The 14,022-nt window shown below is 42.1% G+C and overlaps 1 protein-coding gene across 5 annotated transcripts in view; it reads left to right on the top strand.

Annotated features, from left to right (window-relative positions):
- Positions 1-14,022, top strand: part of Gbf1 (golgi brefeldin A resistant guanine nucleotide exchange factor 1) — a 143,289-nt gene that overhangs the window by 111,299 nt on the left and 17,968 nt on the right. For all 5 annotated transcript variants that reach the window (XM_057777366.1, XM_057777365.1, XM_057777364.1 and 2 more), the window contains 10 exons: positions 175-386; positions 1,254-1,352; positions 9,621-9,815; positions 10,034-10,223; positions 10,430-10,570; positions 10,862-10,950; positions 12,372-12,574; positions 13,102-13,225; positions 13,490-13,615; positions 13,879-13,961. In XM_057777366.1, coding sequence (XP_057633349.1) covers positions 175-386; positions 1,254-1,352; positions 9,621-9,815; positions 10,034-10,223; positions 10,430-10,570; positions 10,862-10,950; positions 12,372-12,574; positions 13,102-13,225; positions 13,490-13,615; positions 13,879-13,961 — 1,462 coding nt within the window. The remainder of the gene's footprint in view (positions 1-174; positions 387-1,253; positions 1,353-9,620; positions 9,816-10,033; positions 10,224-10,429; positions 10,571-10,861; positions 10,951-12,371; positions 12,575-13,101; positions 13,226-13,489; positions 13,616-13,878; positions 13,962-14,022) is intronic.

The following is a 14,022-nucleotide window of genomic DNA, read 5'->3' as shown; positions in this document are numbered from 1 at the left end:
AGCTGCACACTACACATGAACATGCATGTACCACACATATACACATGACACCCACTCCTCCTATGCACCTCCCCACATACACATACAAGTTTTTCTCATGAGTAACACAGATCCAAGTGTTGTTAAGCAGCCAGGATATATCTTAGTGTTCCTGTTCTCTTCCCACCTTCTCAGGCACAGCTTTGGTTCCTTATGGTCTTCCTTGTATCCGTGAGCTCTTCCGCTTCCTTATCTCCCTCACAAATCCACATGACCGCCACAACTCTGAGGTTATGATCCACATGGGACTCCATTTGCTGACAGTGGCTCTTGAGTCAGCCCCTGTAGCTCAGTGCCAGACCCTCTTGGGCCTCATCAAGGATGAGATGTGTCGCCACTTATTCCAGGTAAGACTAGATTGTTCAGGATTGGAGAGGTGACTCAGCAATTGAGAACACTGGCTGCACTTGCAGCGATTCCAGGTTTGATTCCCAGCACCCACATGACCACTCATAGCTGTCTGTAACTCCACTTCCAGGGAATCCAACTCTCTCACACAGCATATGTGCAGGCAAAACACCAATACACATAAAATAAAAATAAATAAATCATTTCTTTAAAAAGACACTGGTGGAAAAAAAGTGACTAGAGACCTTGTTTACTTTTTGAGATTGAGAAGCCAGAGACCCTGTGATCATGATCCTAAGAAACTACCTCCCTTTCAGTTGACCAGAAATCACAATAAGAGGCTTCCAATAGCTCTCCAAAGAGTTAAGGAAGGACTGGCTAAATTGAGGCTCTGTCAGAATCCCAGGTGTGGTGGTATGTACCTATAATGCAGCACTTGAGAGGGAGGGACAGGAAGATAAGGAATATTATTCAGTCATATAGTGAGTTGGAGACCAGCCTGAGCTACATGGAACCCTATCTCAGAAAAACAAAATCAGGCAGCATGAAAGCTCAGCAGGTAAAAGCATGTACTATCAAACCTGGCATGCCGGGTCTGATTCCTGATACCTAGCAAGTGGACAGAGAACCAGTTACCATTGGTTGTGCCTTTTCATGTGTGTCCCTGCTCCACCTCTTACACACAAATAAATAAATGTAAAACAACATTTTTTTAAAGCAAACAGCAAAGAAGAGCAGCAACAAAAGAATCCCCTTACAACGCAGACCCTCTGTGGCAGCTTCACTAGTCTGCTCTCGTGTATCTTTTTTGGCTCACTTACACTCAACCTCAGAAATCCCATGACTTCTCACTCTCTGATCCCCAGCTACTCAGTGTAGAACGACTGAACCTGTATGCTGCTTCCCTACGGGTATGCTTCTTACTGTTTGAGAGCATGCGGGAGCACCTCAAGTTCCAATTAGAGGTAAGTTTCTTGACTCTGGAAGTAAAACAAAAGTGGGAACTGGAAACTGGATGGAATTGTCAGTGGGGCCTGCTCAATCAATCATGCTGTAGAGATAGATTTTTTAAATTTTTACTTATTCTTCTCTCATACAATACATCCTGATTGCAGCTTCCTCTCCTTCCACCCTTCCTAGTTTCTCCCACATCTCCCCTTTCCCTCAGATCCACCTACCCCCTGTTTTCCCCCAGAAAAGAACAATTGATATTGGGATATCAACAATAAGACCTGGCACAAACCTTCACATCAAGGCTAGGTGAGGAAACCCAGTAGGAGGAAAAGGGTCCAAAGAGCAGAAGAAAGAGTCAGAGACTCTCTCACTCCCACTGTCAGGAGTCGTCCCCCTAACACTAAGTCAACAACCATAACATATATGCAGAGGACCTAGCTCAGACCCAGAGTCTGGAATTGCTGCTTCAGTCTCTGTGAACCCCCATGAGTTCTGCCTAGTTTATTCCATGGACCATGCTCTCCCAGTGTCATCAACCCCTCTGGCTCCCACTATTCCTTCTTTCTCTCTTCCTTGGAGAGCTCCAAGCTCCAAGGGGAGGAACCCAATAAAGACCTTCAACCTGGGCTCTCTCTCCACCTAATGCTTGGCTGTGGGTCTCTACCTCTGCTCCCATCAGCTGCTGGAGGTAGCCTCTCTGATGACAACTGAACTAGGCACTAATCTATGAATATAGCAGAACATCCTTAGGAATCATTGATTTTTTTTCCCCAGTCCTGTTTGGTTATACCCTAGGCTATCTGGGCTAACTAGTTTCTGGTTCCTGGTGATCTAGGCAGTGTTGTGCATGAGTTCTTTCTTGTGACATGGACCTCAAATTAGACCAGTCATTGGTTGATGGTTCCTACAAGTTCCACTCCACCATTGCTCCAGCACATCTTGCAGGCAGGACAGATTGTAGGTCAAAGGTTTTGTGGCTGAATTCGTGTCCCAGTTCCAGCACTGGAAACCTTGCCTGGCTAGGGAAGATGGCCAGTTCAGGTTCTGAATCCTCCATTTCTAGGAGTCCTTACTAGGGTCACCCTCGTGGATTCTAGGGAGTTTCCACTGCACTAGGTTTCTAAATCATCCCCCAAATGCTTTCCAGTTCTAGTTGGTTCTCCTATACTCTCCCAACACACACACCTGATCCCTTCTATTCTTATCCATACCCACCCCTAGTCCATCCACAAAATTTATTCTATTTCCCATTCCCAGGGAGATCCATTTCTTCCCCCCCAGAGCCCTCCTTGTTATTTAGCCTCTCTGGGTCTGTGGATTGTAGCATGAGTATCATTTACTTAGCAGCTAATATCCACTAATAAATGAGTATATACCATGTTTGTCTTTCTGGGTCTAGATTATCTCACTCAGGATGATTTCATGATATCATATTTTTAATTGCTAAGTAATACTCCATTGTGTAAATGTATCACATTTTCTTTATCCATTCTTCAGTGGAGGGCATCTAGGTTGTCTCCAGGTTCTGACTGTTATGAATAAAGCTGCTATGAACATAGTTGAACAAGTGTCGTTGTGGTATGATTGAGTATCCTTTGGGTATATGCCCAAGAATGGTTTAGCTGAGTCTTGAGGTAGATTGATTCCCAGTTTTCTGAGGAACCACCATACTGATTTCCATAGTGTTTGTACAAGTTTGCATTCCTACTAGCAATGAAGTAGTGCTCCCCTTGCTCTACATCCTTGATAGGATGGGCTGCCACGTATTATTGATTTTAACCATTCTGTCAGGTGTAAGATGGATCTCAAAGTTGTTTTGATTTGTATTTCCCTGGTGGCTAAGGATATTGAGCATTTCTTTAAATGTTTCTTTTTGGTTTTTCAAGACAGGGTTTTTCTGTAACTTTGGAGCCTGTCCTGGAACTAGCTCTTGTAGACCAGGCTGGCCTCGAACTCACAGAGATCCGCCTGCCTCTGCCTCCCGAGTGCTGGGACTAAAGGTGTGTGCCACCATGACCCAGCTAAATGTTTCTTAACCATTTGAGATTCCTCTACTGAGAATTCTCTGTTTAGATCTATCCCATTTTAATTGGATTGTCCATTGACGTCTCCTTTCTTAAATTCTCTGTTTAGATCTATCCCCTGTTTTAATTGGATTGCTCACTGACGTCTACTTTCTTAAATTCTCTGTTTAGATCTACCCCTGTTTTAATTGGATTGCTCACTGACGTCTACTTTCTTAAATTCTTTATATGTTTCAGATATTAGCCTTCCATTGGATGTGGAGTTGGTAAAAATCCTTTCCCATTCTGTAGACTGTTTTGTCCTATTAACAGTGTCCTTTGCCTTACAGAAGTTTTTGGTTTCATGAGGTTCCATGTATTTATTTTACTTTTTTATTTATCTATTTGGTTTTTTTGAGACAGGGTTTCTCTGTAGCTTTGGAGCCTATTCTAGAACTAGCTCTTGTAGACCAGGCTGGCCTTGAACTCACAGAGATCCGCCTCCCGAGTGCAGTGATTAAAGGTGTGCACCACCACCACCTCAGGTCCCATTTAATAATCATTGATCTTAGTGAGTGCCTGCTCTATCAGTGTGTTCTGCTCAGGAAGTTGTTTCCTGTGCCAGTGCATTCAAGGCTATTCTCTTTCTCATCTAGCAGGTTCAGTGTATCTGGTTTTATGTTGATGTCTTTGATCCACTTGGACTTGAATCTTGTGCAGGGTGATAGATATGAATCTATTTGCATTCTTCTCTATGCAGACATTCAGTTAGACCACAATCATTTGTTAAAGATGCTTTCTTCTTTTCCATTCTGTCTTTCTGGCTTCTTTATCAAAAATCAAGTGTTTCTAGATGTGTGGATTTATGTCTGGGTCTTCAATTCTATTCCATTGATCAGTATGTCTGCTTTTTTTGTTGTTTTTTTTTTTTTTTTTTTTTTTTTGGTTTTTCGAGACAGGGTTTCTCTGTGGCTTTGGAGCCTGTCCTGGAACTAGCTCTTGTAGACCAGGCTGGTCTCGAACTCACAGAAATCCGCCTGCCTGTGCCTCCCGAGTGCTGGGATTAAAGGCGTGCGCCACCATCGCCCGGCTAGTATGTCTGTTTTTATGCCAATACCATGCGATTTTATTTACTATAGCTCTGTAATACAGCTTGAAATCAGGGATGATGATACCTCTAGAAGCTCTATTATTGTTCAGGATTGTCTTAGCTATTCTGGGTTTTTTGTTTTCCCACATGAAGTTGAGTATTATCCTTTCAAGGTCTGTAAAGAATTTGTTAGAATTTTGATGGGGATTGTGTTGACACTGTAGATTGCTTTTGATAAAATGGCCTTATGTTAGTTAATCGTACTGATCATGAGCATGGGAGATTTTTCCATCTTCTGTTGTCTTTTTCAATTTCTTCAAATCTTTGAAGTTTTTGTCATACAAGTCTTTTACTTGCTTGGTTAAAGTTACCCCAAGATACTTTACATATTTTGTGGCTTTTATGAAAGATGTTGTTCCCCTGGTTTCTTTCTCAGCCCATTTGTCATTTGTATATAGGTGGGCTACTGATTTTTTTGAGCTAATCTTGTATCCAGCCACTTCGCTGAAGGTGTTTATCAGTTGTAAGAGTTTTCTGGTAGAATTTTTGGGGTTGCTTATGTATACTCTTATATTATCTTCAAATAATGATACTTTGACATCTTCCTTTTCAATTTGTATCCCTTTGATCTCCTTTGGTTGTCTTATTGCTGTAGCTGGAACTTCAAGTACTATATTAAATAAATATGGAGAGAGTGGACAGCCTTGTCTTGTTCCTGATTTTAGTGGAATTGCTTTGAGTTTCTCTCCATTTAATTTGATGTTGGCTATAGGTTTGCTGTAAATTGCCTTTATTATGTTTAGATATGTCCCTTGTATCCCTTAAGGGTTGTTGGATTTTATCAAAGACTATTCAGCATCTAATGAGATGATCATATATTTTTTTTCTTTCAGTTTTGTTTATATGGTATATTACATTGACTGATTTTCATGTATTGAACCATCCCTGCATCTCTGGGATGAAACCTACTTGGTCATGGTGGATGATATTTTTAATGTGTTCTTGGATTCGGTTTGCAAGTATCTTATTTAGTATTTTTGCATCTATGTTCAAGAGGGAAATTGGTCTTTACTTTTCTTTGTTGAATCTTTGTGTGGTTTGGTATCAGGGTAACTGTAACCTCATAAAACGAATTTGGCAATCTTCCTTCTGTTTCTGTTTTGTGAAATGGTTTGAGGAGTATTGGTATTAGTTCTTCTTTGAAAGTCTGGTAGAATTCTATGCTAAAACTGTCTGGCCCTGGTTTTTTTTGTTTTTGTTTTTTTTTGTTTGTTTGTTTTGTTTTGTTTTTGGTGGGGAGACTTTTAATGACTGCTGTTTCCTTAAAATAGATACCTTAGTGGTATCTATTGAGAAAATTGTCCATTTCTTTTAGATTTCCCAGTTTTGTGGAGTACAGGTTTTAAAGAAGACCTAATTATTCTTTGTATTTCTTCAGTGTCTGTTGTTATGTTATGTTGTTATGTCCCCATTTTCATGACTGATTTTATTGTTTGTATATTCTCTCTCTGTCTTTTAGTTAGTTTGGATAAGGGTTTGTCTATCTTGTTGATTTTCTCAAAGGACCAGATCTTTGTTTCATTGATATTTTGTATTCTTCTCTGTTTCTAGTTTATTGATTTCAGCCCCCAGTTTGATTATTACCAGCCATCTACTCCTCTTGAGTGTACTTGCTTCTTTTTTTTTTTTTTAGAGAACTTTTGAGTATGTTGTTAAGTTGCTAGTATGAGATCTCTCCACTTTTTCTTTCTGTAGGCACTTAGTGCTGTGACCTTTCCTGTTAGCACCGCTTTCATAGTGTCCCATAGGTTTGGGTATGTTGTGTATTCAGTTTCATTGAATTCTAGAAAGTCTTTAATTTCTTTCTTTATTTCTATCTTGACCCAGTTTTCATTCAGTGGAGAGTTTTTCAATTTCCTAAGTTTGTAGACTTTCTGTTGTTTCTGTTGTTGAAATCCAGCTCTAACTCATGGATGCATGGGTTATTTCAGTTTTCTTACATCTGTTGTGACTTACTTGTGACTGAGGATGTGATCAGTTTTGGAGAAAGTTCTGTGAAGTGCTGCAAAGGAAGTGTATTCTTTCATGTTTGGGTGATATGTTAGATCCCTTTGATTTATTTGTTGGTTTGTTTGTTTGTTTGTTTGTTTGTTTTTCGAGACAGGGTTTCTCTGTAGTTTGGGAGCCTGTACTGGAACTAGCTCTTGTAGACAAGACTAGCCTTGAACTCACAGAGATCCACCTGCCTCTGCCTCCTGAGTACTGGAATTAAAGGCATGCACCACCACTACCCAGCATTATTTTTTCCTTTCTAAGACGGGTTTTTCTGTAACAGCCCTGGCTATCCTGGAACTCACTTATAGACCAGGCTGGCCTTGAACTCAGAGATCTTCCTGCTTCAGCCTCCTGAGTATTGAGATTAAACATGTATGCCACCATACCCAGCTCTTTGGATTAATTTTGGTTTGAAGTCTATTTGTTAGATATTAGAATGACTCTACAAACTTGCATCTTAGGTTCATTTGCTTGGAAAATTGTTTTCCAACATTTTACTCTGAGGTAATGTCTATCTTTAATGTTGAGGTGTATTTCCTGTATGTAGCAGAAGGATGGATCCTGTTTTCCTATTCATTCTGTTAGTCTTTGTCTTTTTATTGGGGAATTGAGTACATTGATATAGAGAGATACCAATGGCCAATGATTGTTAATTTCTGTTATTTTGTTGATAGTGTCATTGGTGGTGTGTGTGTGTGTGTGTGTGTGTGTGTGCTTCCCTTCTTTTGGTTTTGTTAGTGTGAGATTATTTATTGTCTGTGTTTTCTTGTGTATAATTAACCTTCTTGGGTTGGAGTTTTCCTTCTAGTACCTTCTGTAGGGCTGAATTTATAGATGGATATTGTTTAAATCTGACTTTATCATGGAATATCATGTTTTCTCCATCTATGTTGATTGAAAGTTTTGCTGGGTATGGTAGTCTGGGCTGCCATCTGTTTTCTCTTAGAGTCTGCAGACATCTGTTCAGATCCTCTGGCTTTTACAGTCTTCATTGAGAAATTGGGTATAATTCTAATAGATCTTACTGTATTTGTTACTTGTTCTTTTTCCCTTGTGGCTTTTAATATTCTTTCTTTGTTCTATATGTTTAGTGTTTTAATTATTATGTGGTGAGAGGACTTTCTTTTCAGGTCCAATCTATTTGGTGTTCTGTAAGCTTCTTGTACCTTTATAGGCATGTCTTCTTTAGGTTGAGAAAATTTTCTTCTGTGATCTTGTTGAAAATATTTTCTGGGGCAGGAGAGATAACTCAGTGGTTAAGAGCCCTGGCTGCTTTTCCAAAGTGTCTGGGTTCTATTCCCAGCACCCACATAGCAGCTCACAGATATCTGTTATGCTCTCACATAGACATACATATGAACAAAACACTAATCACATAAAATAAAAATAAATAAATCATAAAAAATATTTTCTGGGCCTTTGAGCTAGGGTTCCTCTCCTTCTTCTATTCCTATTATTCTTAAATTTGATCTTTTCATAGTGACCCAGATTTTTGGATGTTTTGTATCAGGAATTTTTTAGATTTAACATTTTCTTTGACCGATGTATCCATTTCTTCTATCAATATCTTCAACGCCTAGGATTCTTTCTCCAATCTCTTGTGTTCTGTTGCTTCTAGTTCTTGTTCACTTACCTGGATTTTTCATTTCCAGAATTCCCTCAATTGTTGTTTTCTTCATTGCTTCTATTTCCATTTTCATGTCTTGAATAGTTTTGTTTGCTTCAAGTGTTTGTTTTGTTTTTGCCTTCTTTAAGGGATTTATTCATATTCTCCAATTTTTTTGTCTCTCTTTTCCACAATTTCTTTAAGGGATTTATTCATTTCCTCTTTAAGGACCTTATTTCCATAATGTTGGTTCTAAGGTGTTTTTCTTGTGCTTCAACTGTGTTGGAATATTCAGAATGTACTGTGGCAGATAGCTGGATTCTCATGGAGACAAATTGCCTTGGCTGTTGTTAACTGTGTTTTTACACTGACATCTGGGTTTGGGGTGATTATAGATCTAGGTGCTTATTTCTCAGTTTGTCTTTGTTGCCTCTGTTTCCTCTCTGGTCTTCTGGCCAGAGTGGCCTGTGGTTGAACAGCAGGCCACCATCTGAGTTAGGGATGGACATCTGGCAGCCAGTGTGGCCTCTGGTCAAGCAGATGGTCTCTGCCCAAGTTGGGGGCTGAGACACAGCAATGAGGATTAGAGATGGGGTAGGGTAGCACTAAGAAAGTGGGGGAGATCTGCTGGCAGACATCCTACCTGGACTTCTGGTGGCCCGTGTGGCCTCTGGTTGAGCAGGGTGTCTCCACCTAAGTTGGGGGCTGGGGCACAGTAACAACAAGGTAGAGGGGGCAGGGGTTGGGGGGCACCAAGAGAGTTGGAGGTCCACTGACAGGGGACTTACCTGGACTTCTGACCGCTGGCATGTCCTCTGGTCAAGCAGGGTGTCTTGGCCCAAGTTTGGGGCTGCGATATAGCAGTGCAAGGGGGGGGGGTTGTTGGGGATAGTGTGTTGGAGGCACCAAGAGAGTGAGGGGGAGGCCTGTCTCTAAAGAGAGATTTTTATGGGCTTCCTGTAGAGGATATGTCGACCCCCATACTTTGTGTCATTAACTAGCCAATGTAGTATAATAATTAAGAGGAACCCAGAAAAAAACCCGATTAATTATAATATAGGAGAACACACAACTGGGCATGGTGGCTCATGCCAATAATCCAAGTCCTTAGGAGGCTGAGACAACATTGCTGCGAGCTGAAAAGCCAGAACAAAACTGGCTTTTAAAGAGTATGAGAATCCAAATATGAGACTGGCAGGTAATCTCACCATGAATGGGACAGCTTTTTTGCCTAACAGTTCTTCTCAGTCCAGCCAGTATTGCTGCTAAATTGCCAGAATAAGATTAGGGTAGGGCTCATATAGACAGCACACAAAAAGGGACAAAAGACAGGGAATAGGAATAAGAGCCTTATCACCCATCATGGAGACAAGGAAGGGATATATTATTGGGGATAGAGGACCTTTTGGTGTCTCTTGAGGCATGCCTCCTAAGTGGGCTTTTACCACCTGTTTAATTTTGTTCCTTTCCAATTTTCTCTCCTATCTTTGCCCCACCCAAATGCTTATCACTGGGTTGTTGACAGACGTACATCAAAAAACTCATGGAGATCATCACTGTTGAAAACCCCAAGATGCCTTATGAGATGAAGGAGATGGCGCTGGAGGCCGTTGTGCAGCTCTGGCGCATCCCCAGCTTCGTCACTGAGCTCTACATCAACTACGATTGTGACTACTACTGCTCCAACCTCTTTGAAGACCTCACCAAGCTGCTGTCCAAGGTGCTGAGCACTGTTACTGGCCTCTAGACGCTACCAAGAAGTTTCCCAGATGGTAGTGATGCTGGTACAGAGAGGGGGCACTTCAGAGATGGGGAACAGGAATGAGGAAGGAATTTTGAAAGGGCAATGGGGAAGTCCTAAGTTTTTGGATTTTTGGAAAAATAATCAGGTGAAGAATATTCTAACTTCAAGTCTCATGGGATCTGTTTATTTTCCAGAATGCCTTTCCTGTGTCTGGTCAGCTTTATACAACACACCTACTGTCCCTTGATGCCCTGTTGACAGTTATTGACAGCACTGAGGCTCACTGTCAGGCCAAAGTCCTCAACACCCTCACCCAGCAAGAGAAAAAGGAGACAGCCAAACCCGACAACGAGGCAGTGGATGGCACCAAAGAAACTAACAATAGTTAGAAGCATCTCTTGTTGTTCTTTTTCTTTTTCCTTTCTTTTTTCCCCTCTCCTCCCTTGCCCTTCTTACTTTGTCTTGAATTTGCCTGTTGTGGCTGGTGCCCAGTATAAGAACATATAGCTCTTTTTGGCTTAGGACTCAACCTCTTCTTCAATACTGCTTGGCTTCATAGTCATAAGTCTTCACGTCTCTTCCTTTACCAGCTGAGAAAGGAGCCATTGATGGGAAAGCCACAGGCATGGCCTCGGATGCCCTAGGCCTTCATCGTCCAAGTGGAGGATGGCTGTCAGCAGAACATGGGAAACCAGAATGCAATGATGTGGAGGAAGCTGGTGACTCTGGGGGTGGGTACTCAGTGTCCATGACTCTAAAGCCCTTCAACTAGAGGGCTTAGAGAGGAGAAGTGGGAGGTATGGGGAGACTGAGCGGCCTAACGTCACACCTGAAAGAGCCCTAGAAGTTCACCTTGTTTAAACCCCAGAGAAAGGAAAGAAAACAGAGTCCCAGGAGGTGAAATTTCTAGCAGGTTAGAGACTGTGGAGAAGGAAATCTCTGAGTCTACTCTGTTTTTTTGGGGGTGAGTATCAGTAACCTTGTGAAAGATCTTATAGTTTTCCTCCTCCTTCTGTTCCTAGCTGACAAAAAGTTCTCCAGGAAGCCGCCTCGATTTTCCTGTCTTCTGCCAGATCCACGGGAACTAATTGAAATTAAAAACAAAAAAAAGGTATGTACATACAAAAATACATTCCCATGTGTTCACGTGTGCACACCTTGTGTGGGGTCCTCTGTGGAATTGGGTTCTGTCCCAGAGGACAACGATGGGGATGCTCTCAGTACCTCAGTATATGGCTTCCAAGGCTAGCCTATAGTTTTTCTGGAATTGCAGCAACTGCTCCCGCTCTTTTTCTTAACACCCAAGTTGTGCTGTTGACCTCTGAGCAAAGCTCCTCCAGCCAACAACGAGATACTCCTAGTGGTGCTGACAGAAGCTTTGGAGGCTACTGTCATGTCAGTCAGCAAAGGTTATTATTCATCTCTAGGTCTAGCATGGTGATTGGTAGTAAAAGGGAATTGATATTTATTCTGGTGCTTTAGTAAAGTACAAATAGCTGTTTGTTTATGGTTTTCTTCATTTGAGAAGATAAGAAAATTCTAATCATTTATTGCCCTGTTTTTTTGGGGGGGGGTTGATTTTTATTTATTTATTTTTTTTTTTTGGTTTTTCAAGACTGGGTTTCTCTGTAGCTTTGGGCCTGTCCTGGAACTAGCTCTTGTACACCAGGCTGGCCTTGAACTCACTCTGCCTCCTGAGTACTGTGCTAAAGGCATGCGTCGCCACCGCCTAGCTTCTTTTTTTTTTTTTTTGTCTTTTCTTTCTTCCCCAGCAGCAGGTATCAGTTGTAAATAGCTTCTTGACTAGGGGTGGAAGTTTTGGGTTTTCTTAACATAAAACTTCTAGCCGGGCGGTGGTGGCTCACGCCTTTAATCCCAGCACTTGGGAGGCAGAGGCAGGCGGATCTCTGTGAGTTCGAGACCAGCCTGGTCTACAAGAGCTAGTTCCAGGACAGGCTCCAAAACCACAGAGAAACCCTGTCTCGAAAAAAAAAAAAAAAAAAAAAAAAAAACATAAAACTTCTAGTTAGTCCTTTCCTCCTCTTTTAAATGTATTTGGTTGCAGGTCTGTGACTAGACATACAGGGTGAAAAGAGATCATTTAATCTGCCTTAACCTTCAAACCCAGGACTTTAGAAACAAGGCAGCCCAAGAAGGAAGGGGACTCTCATCCCAGCTATACCGTGATGCTGGCTGTGCATAGATGCCAGAGATGGCTATAGAACTGAAGAGAAGGCCACACTAGTTTGCCTCCTCTCCATCTTTCTGAGCTCTCATTAGAGGAGGGGAGGTGGCTCTCTGGTCATCTGGACCACTCAGAAGGAGTAGAAAGGAACTCTCCAGACAGTTCCAGTGAGATGGGAAGATGGGAAAAGCCAAGGCCGATACAACCCAGTGTCAGCTATAGAATTAATTAGAACCGTGTCTGAAGAGCTTTGTTAGGTGAACAGCTGTAGGCTGCAGTAGAGTCTAGCCTGCCTGTCTGACTGACAGGCACAGCAACTTCTGATGCCTCTAGTCTTTGTCTTCTAGTTGCTGATTACTGGCACAGAGCAGTTTAATCAAAAACCAAAGAAGGGGATCCAGTTTCTACAGGAAAAAGGCCTCCTCACCATCCCAATGGATAACACAGAGGTGGCCCAGTGGCTCCGAGAGAACCCTCGACTAGACAAGAAAATGATTGGAGAGTTCGTGAGTGACCGCAAAAACATTGACCTGTTGGAGAGTTTTGTGAGGTGAGGAAGAAATAAACTGTGTGGGGATTGGGATATCTATCGCTCAGTGATGGTGTGGTCCTTTAGCATGCCCGAGGTTCACAGAAAAGAAAGAGATATAGGCAGAGTGCAGAGGAAAGAAGAAAGGAAGGAGGAGCTGCCTGAAGGGATAGGGCATTCTTCCCTCAAAGGAAGTCCCTAACAGTTCCTGCTGATGACCAGATCACGTAATACTCTTACCTTTTCCTATGACGCATATCTGTTGAACCTGAAAGGGATACAGGCTTTAGCAACCCTCCCCTATGTTCCAATGGAAAGCACTGCAAAGTGGCATAGAGCAGGGTTCTGAGAGGTGAGCTCTCTAGACAAGAGTTTTGCTAATGTGAGTGCTAAGGTTAAAAATTTTGTTAGGAATGACCAGGCTGTACCACTCCTTTGCCAGAGCTATCAGCCTCCTCTGTTTCACTAAGAGAAGGTTATGAAGACAAACAGCTTGACATGTGCAGCTTCCATCCCTCCAGTCTCTTCACTCTGTTTTCTCTCTGTAGCACCTTCAGCTTTCAGGGTCTGCGTCTTGATGAAGCTCTCCGACTCTACCTGGAAGCCTTCCGTTTGCCCGGGGAAGCACCAGTTATTCACAGGTTGCTGGAAGCATTCACAGAGCATTGGAGGGTAGGTCTAGTGTCAGAAATTCAGTCAAGGATCCTGATCAGTTTTAGGGTTTCTTTGTTCCCTCAGCTAAAAACCTCAGCTCCTAAGAAAGTTCAGAGTCCACCAGTGGGCTTTCCATGGAGAAACTTTAGTTAAGGAGTTGGCAAGAACTTGGCCGGCCATTTTCTGGCTGATAGTTCGACTTGTAAACCAACACTGACCAGTGGGTTGGTAGAAGCAAGGATATAATTGGCCAGAAATGGACATTTGTCTTTGATTTTTCAGAACTGTAATGGCTCCCCATTTGCCAATAGCGATGCCTGCTTTGCCCTGGCCTATGCTGTCATCATGCTTAACACTGACCAGCACAACCACAATGCTCGCAAACAGAATGCACCGATGACCTTGGAGGTAAGCTTGGACTCCAACCAAGAGAGATGATCCAGTACAGCTTTAAAAGTAACAAGAAAGATAAGGGAAATTTCCAGTTTATTTGGGAGCTGGAATTCTGTCAAGGGACTCAGGGAGGGCTGACCAATTCAGATGAGGGACTGGGAAGGAGAATGGGTTCTTTCACTTAATTGTTTCCAAAGTCCTATTTATCACAGGCTTAAGGAGTTCCTTGGGTGGTACACAGCATTAACACAAGGGAAAACATAATGGCCTATCTCTAGGATTTTCGAAAAAACCTAAAAGGTGTGAATGGAGGCAAGGACTTTGAGCAAGACATCTTGGAGGACATGTACCATGCCATCAAGTGAGTATCTCTGGAGAGTAGTGTAGCTTCTCTACTACAGAGAAATACATTGCTTCTTTTT

The sequence above is a fragment of the Chionomys nivalis genome, chromosome 8, assembly GCF_950005125.1.
Source record: "Chionomys nivalis chromosome 8, mChiNiv1.1, whole genome shotgun sequence".
NCBI classification, from domain to species: Eukaryota; Metazoa; Chordata; class Mammalia; order Rodentia; family Cricetidae; genus Chionomys; species Chionomys nivalis.
This window is presented reverse-complemented; position numbering and strand designations above follow the sequence as displayed.